We start from the raw sequence: 6,698 nt of genomic DNA on the forward strand, positions 1-6,698 counted from the left end.
CAGTGCTTAGTTACTGGCTTTAGTCCCGTTTTGTGAAGCAGACAGAAGTACATCAAACTAACTGCAATTTCTAAAGCATAATACAGATATACCTGCAGCTGTAGATTTGTGCAGTATTTGAAGTATCCTTACTTCTGTGGAATTTTAGTTAAGGTTGGTTTTATTTATGGTTTAAGATCAGACCCTTTTGTTTCTTGACCCAAGCTTGAAAGCACTTGGCTAATACTTTGACCTGAAGTACAGGGAGGGCAAGCTGCTGAAGGATCTGCAATGCAAGTGTTTAGTCTTATCTGACGAGGCGCATGTGTGGGATGAGACTAGAGGGACAGAATGTTCTAGCAGTCTGTTACAGAGGGGCAGTGTTTAATCAGATCATGGCATTCACAGGCAGATTTTGGAATCAGAATTGCCTTCCTAGCTGAAAACTTCTAAGATGGTAATTCCTTCTTTTTAAACCGCTAAAGCAAAGACTCTCCAGCATTGGTGCAGTATGGTGCTGCTGAATTCATTATTTGAGAGACCCCATGCATTAAGGCTTTCACGTTCACATCTGGGTGCTTCAGTCTTGCGCTTCGTAAATTGAGCAATCAAACTCTACATTCGCTTAAACGTTAACGTTTTGTAATAAATAAATCAGTTTCAAATACTGTTCAGGTACGAAGACTCTGCATGTCAATGCAGCCGCATGTCACAAGCCAGGAAGTAGAGGGGGTGGAGGGATTGGGCACTGGAAAAACCTTTACTAAACATTTACAGCTACTTTTTTTTTTTACTTTTACCTGCTGTCTGATTTACATGTTGGCCTACAGCCTATTTTCCATTATGTACTCTATACTGGTTAAAACGAGGCATTTCCCTTCTAATGGGTATCTGAAGGAGAGCTGTGTTGCTGTAAATCCCAGTAAGCTAGTGAGTGTGAGCCCTGCTGCATGCACACCTGCCCTGTCTGTTTCTTCTCTTTCTCCTGTCAGGCTGTTAAAGGTTGTGTTGTTTTTGCAGGGAGGAGGTAAATGATAAGCTGCGAGACATGCCAGACGGGACCTTCTTGGTCCGGGACGCCTCTACGAAGATGCAGGGAGATTACACACTAACCCTAAGGTACTGGAAACACAACGGAACACTTTCTGCCCCACCCCCCCATATATGAAAATAACTTTTCAAACAGCTTTTTAATGTGATTGGCATATATCTCTGTCTTGCAGCATCAAAGCAAAGAAATCTCTCTGGAGTAAAATAAACCTAATGGCACCCCATCAAATTATTGGTTTCCTTTTGCATGATATCCTTTTTTTTGTTTTTTGTTTCCTTTCTGCAGGAAGGGAGGCAATAACAAGCTGATAAAGATCTACCACAGAGACGGACAGTACGGCTTCTCCGATCCTCTGACCTTCAACTCTGTGGTGGAGCTGATCAACCATTACCGACACGAGTCTCTCGCCCAGTATAACCCCAAACTAGATGTGAAGCTCATGTACCCCATCTCCAGGTATCAGCAGGTACGGCACTTGCCTTCTCCTTGAAACTGAAGTCTGCAAACAGGCAACAGCAAAGCATCGTGTCATGGTGTGGTGGTGGTGGTGGTTTTGTGTTTTGTTTTGTTGAGCATGCTTCTGTCTTCTGTCCCCAGGATCAGTTGGTAAAAGAAGACAATATAGACGCTGTTGGAAAGAAACTCCAGGAATATCATAATCAATATCAGGAAAAGAGTAAGGAATATGATCGGCTATATGAAGAGTACACAAGGACCTCACAGGTAAGGGCACACCCAGAGCTAATTTTTCAGACTAATAGTTTTTATTTTTTCATACAAATCCACATTCTTGCTAACCTAGAATTACTATAACAAAGAACAGTTTAAATTAAAAGGTGTTGAAACTGGGGGGTGGGGGGATTGTATTAAAAAAAAAAAAAAAACTTGACATGTATTTTAAAGGTAGCCTTTTAAATGTGTCCGCTTGTGCTTGATACTCTGTCCTGGTTGCTGAGTTATTTGCATTCTCCCTCTGCCAGGAAATCCAAATGAAGAGAACGGCCATTGAGGCTTTCAATGAAACTATTAAGATTTTCGAGGAGCAATGCCTCACACAGGAACGCTACAGTAAAGAGTACATTGAGCGATTCCGAAGGGAGGGGAATGACAAGGAGATAGAAAGGTGAGGTTTGTCATCGCCATTGCTTTAGGCTTCAGAGTTAAGTGTTGCAAATGCAGCAAAGTGCTGATTTAGCAAAATATGAAAAAATTGCCTACATTTTCTTCACATATTCCATTATCAAAGGATAGAGAGAATAGACCACTGAAAGCAGCGTTTATTTTGTATTTGAATGTGTGCATTTAAATGCAGTCTATTGCACTTCAGAAGTGAATTGCATTGTGCCTTTCCTCTACTTATAATCTGACGCCCTAGGGGAATCGGCAGGGGTTACCAAGCAGCTTCTTGGGCATTTGACCAGCCCTGCACCTCTGTCTGCTATGACACAGTGTTGGGTTTAGAGTTGAGTATATTTCTTTAGCAATGACAGGGTTCTCTGTTAGGATTGTCATCCAACTAAACTTTCAGATTTATTTTATTTGTTTATTTCAATTTACTTTGTCTTGCATGCACTGTTTAATATCCTAAAGTGCTCTTAGTTGTAAACAGTTGTCCACTCCCCTGTCTGTAGCTCTTCTCCCCTCTGAATGATTTCCTTTTTTCTGCGGCAGAATCATGATCAACTACGAGAAGCTTAAGTCCCGTCTGGGTGAGATCCATGACAGTAAGATACGCCTGGAGCAGGATTTAAAGAAACAGGCGCTGGACAACCGAGAGACAGACAAGAAGATGAACAGCCTTAAACCAGACCTTATCCAGCTCCGCAAGATCAGGGATCAGTATCTTGTGTGAGTGCAACTGGGTTTTATCAGTATTATATGAGAAGTACAGCTTCTTGAAAAATTAGGTTGAACTCTGTGTGTGTGTTTGATTGTCAAACTCTGTTACTGTGAAAGTATTTCTTTTCAGTGAGATCCACAAATAAATTTTGGATACAAGATGAGAGATGGTCTTGTGAGAAATTAAATATGTCATGTAATTATTTATTATTTCAGTATTGGAAATGCTGTGATGCTAGATGTTCCATTCTTGATTTCCATTTTAATGCAGTCTTCTGCTTTCCCACCCACCCCATCCCTCCTTTTTATAGCTGGCTCAATCACAAAGGGGTACGTCAGAAACGAATTAACGACTGGCTCGGAATCAAAAATGAAAACGTTGACGAGTGAGTACACATTATGCTGCATTTTATTTCACCTGACAAATTTGACATTGCTCTACTGCTAAATATAGTGCCGATATTATCCAATGCTAAAATAATCCAAGTTTTTCTTAACGGCACGTTTTCATATTTGCTTTTTGATGTTTATTTTAAAGGCTGCTGATTACGTTAAATGAGAACGAGACATTGAACGGTGAATGCATCTTGTATGGCAGTTGCATAATTTTATATATATTGTTAAAATTGTAAATGTACTCTTATGCAAATTTGACTAGTCCATTTTTTTTATAAAATGTTTTTGTTTTATTTTAAAGGTGCTTAACAAAATTCAGCACAGTCACAAACCCACATTGATACGCTGTACTGTGAATATGCTGTAGTAAGTAGTTCACTTTTTCACTTTCTTTTAAAACAAATGCAGCACCTACTTTGTGAATGAGGAGGATGAGAATCTCCCTCACTACGACGAGAAGAGCTGGTTCGTGGGGGATCTGAACCGGACGCAATCGGAGGACCTTCTCTGCGGAAAGGCAGACGGCGCCTTCCTAATCCGAGAGAGCAGTAAGAAGGGCTGCTACGCCTGCTCCGTGGTGTGAGTATTGCAGTTATCGCCTCAAGAGATGTTGGTAAAGTGGTATAGAAAGCTTATCCTGTCATACACAAGTGATGATTGGTGTCCCTTTTTTTAAACTTTTCCCACGTCCTATTTAATCCCTTTTTTTTTTCATCAGCCTTTTGTGTTTGTTTCTGAGCTCTGCCCAGTTTGAAACGCTGGCACCAAGGAGTACCAGATTTGAAGCCCCATTGTCCTGCTAACCTGGCTCCTGACCAGGTCTCAGTCGTCCACACTGTGTTTAATAGTCTTTTTTTTAAATGGCTGATTTGTGTCTCAAAGCGGCCATTCTGCAGTCCTTCACAATGAGGCCGTCTGAAATTGTGTGGCTTTTACCCCAGACAGACATTTCCCCTTTCTGTTTGACCGGGGTCAGTCGCTGGCATTGCCACCAGAACAGCTGTATGGCCCAGCTTTTGACCCAAAGTTGTGTTGCAGTTTTTTGAGGAAATTTAATGGGGAATTTGCTGCTAAAATTTAAGTTATCACAAATAGTTAAGTTTGGGGCCATGGTGTTTTTCAGCCACATGTTAGGAACTGTTTTGTGGATTAGCATTCGGATCACATCCTGGATGTGGAACGTTATGCTGATTTTCAGTTAGTTGTTAACCAAAAGGTACTCATTTCCTGCACAGTTTTAAATGCAGTCTGCATATATTCATGCTGATAGTGTTATCCAGTACTAACTGTCTGTCGTTTCTTTCTTTCTTGGAATTGCAGTGTAGATGGAGAGGTGAAACACTGTGTAATATACAGCAGCACGCGGGGCTATGGCTTCGCAGAGCCCTATAACCTGTACAGCACTCTCAAAGACCTGGTACTACACTACCAGCACACTTCTCTGGTCCAGCACAACGACTCTCTCAATGTGAGGCTGGCATACCCCGTCTACGCACAAATGCCCTCCCTCCGCAGATGAAAAGAAACCAGAACTTAAACACACAAGTCAGCCACCTTTGGAGTTTTATATTTTTTACTAGAACAATCGGTGGGCATTCTTTCTAAGGACACTGCTTGATTTGCACAAGGAAGCTTTAAAGTTCTGTGAAATGGAAACATGCCGCCGCAGAGACTCGCGAGAGGCACGTCTCTACCCCAGTTAAGGTGAACCTGGTGCTCCCTAAACTCTAGCTGGGGCTTGTTTTGTTTATTTTTTTCCTTCCTTTTTTGGGCAACGGAATAAGATGGAAAAAGGTTGTCTATGTTGGCGTACACAATACAGCAGATTCTGTCCTCCAGGTGTTTGTATCACCAACACATTGCTGCTGAACTTGGAGTTGTTGTCTTAAGCAACAAGAGGCGGACTGGAGGGTGCTGCTTGTTGTTTTTTTGAGAGGGGGGGGCGGCTTTAGTAAACTGCGACTCGGCTGGACTTCTAAAAGTGGCATAAAAACGAGAAGGCATTTCATTAAAGTGGAAGAGAAGGAGACCAAAGGAATCGTCAGAATTCAGATAACAAATGTAATATAAACAAAAAAAAAAACAGCAATGGAAACACAGATGCTTTATTTTGTACCGAACATAAAACAAAGTTTTGGCTTCGTGCAGCACTATTTAAAAAAAAAAAACTAAAACTTAAGAAAACATATTCTTAACCAAAACGTACCCACCAAAACTTTGTCGGTTTTAAGCACTTACTTAAAAATAATAAAAATGTTTGTTTACAGCTGCACATTTCAACACCAAAATTAAGAGAAAACATTTTTCTGTGTGGTTAAGAAACGAAAAAAAAAAAAAACTAAGAAAAAAAAGCTGTTGTCTCCTTTTTATTAAAATTGTAGAATTGTTTTGTTATGGTCTGTATTGCTAAAATAGAACATTTAAAAATAAGCTTTGAATTAAGATACCAATATAAAATGAAGCAGGTACTAAGGGTGTTAATTTTAAAAGAAGAAAAAACACACTTTAAATTTAATAAAAGACAAAAAAATATAGAAATGCAAGCCAGTGCTTCTGGATGGTGGGGTATTGGTCTACTTTTGAAAGATGTGCTGTTCATTTTGCATATTGGTACAAAATGGGAGTTTTACACAGTGCATAATTCCACTGCTGACTTTGTAACCAGCACTATTTTTAATATAAGAATTCTCTTTAGAATGATGGTTTTGCAGTTTAACAAGTAGCCTATCCATGTATTCTAGATTAGAAACACTTTGTTCATTTACTTTGTTGAAGGCTTGTTTTACAAGAGCCTGTTATTAGGTCAGTTCCAGTGAGGATCACATGCATTTGCAAACCTGGTTACAAAGTCAGACCGCATTCAGAATACCATGAAGTGAGATGGTTTGATTTAAAACAAATCCCTAATTTAAAAAAAAAAATATATATATATATATATATATATATATATATATATATATATATATATATATATATATATATATATATATATATATATATATATATATATATATATATATATATATATATATATATATATAAACAAAACTTTTGTTAATGATTGTTGAGGGGCTGAATTAACTTCCTCCCTATTGATTCAGTGCGAATAATATCAGTCTAGATGGGGCCCCTCTCCAAGACAAACAAATTGTAGAAACCCAATACATATAGGTATTCTGTGGAAATCCTATTTTTTCCGGTTATATCTCATTGAGAGGGACAGGTATCAAATAAGAACAACTGTCCAGAAGTTTATTCAAAATGACACACACATGTACACACACATTTAAAAATATATATATATATATATATATATATATATTATATCTATATATATATATAAAAAAAGAAATGTCGAAAGAAATGATTTCAGCTTAATTCTACACTGAGCTAAGATGGACGGGGTGTTAACAGGCGTGTAAAAATGAGACTC

General features: G+C 38.8%; 1 protein-coding gene across 6 annotated transcripts in view; it reads left to right on the forward strand.

Moving 5' to 3' along the window:
• LOC121330558 (phosphatidylinositol 3-kinase regulatory subunit gamma-like) overlaps positions 1-6,196 on the forward strand; it is a 107,322-nt gene extending 101,126 nt beyond the window's left edge. For all 6 annotated transcript variants that reach the window (XM_041277155.1, XM_041277156.1, XM_041277157.1 and 3 more), the window contains 8 exons: positions 1,000-1,098; positions 1,316-1,496; positions 1,628-1,753; positions 2,011-2,153; positions 2,702-2,878; positions 3,181-3,255; positions 3,674-3,844; positions 4,586-6,196. In XM_041277155.1, the coding sequence (XP_041133089.1) occupies positions 1,000-1,098; positions 1,316-1,496; positions 1,628-1,753; positions 2,011-2,153; positions 2,702-2,878; positions 3,181-3,255; positions 3,674-3,844; positions 4,586-4,784 (1,171 nt within the window). In that variant the 3' untranslated portion in view covers positions 4,785-6,196. The remainder of the gene's footprint in view (positions 1-999; positions 1,099-1,315; positions 1,497-1,627; positions 1,754-2,010; positions 2,154-2,701; positions 2,879-3,180; positions 3,256-3,673; positions 3,845-4,585) is intronic.
• The last annotated feature ends 502 nt before the right edge of the window (positions 6,197-6,698 follow it).

This window comes from Polyodon spathula, chromosome 18, assembly GCF_017654505.1.
Source record: "Polyodon spathula isolate WHYD16114869_AA chromosome 18, ASM1765450v1, whole genome shotgun sequence".
NCBI classification, from domain to species: Eukaryota; Metazoa; Chordata; class Actinopteri; order Acipenseriformes; family Polyodontidae; genus Polyodon; species Polyodon spathula.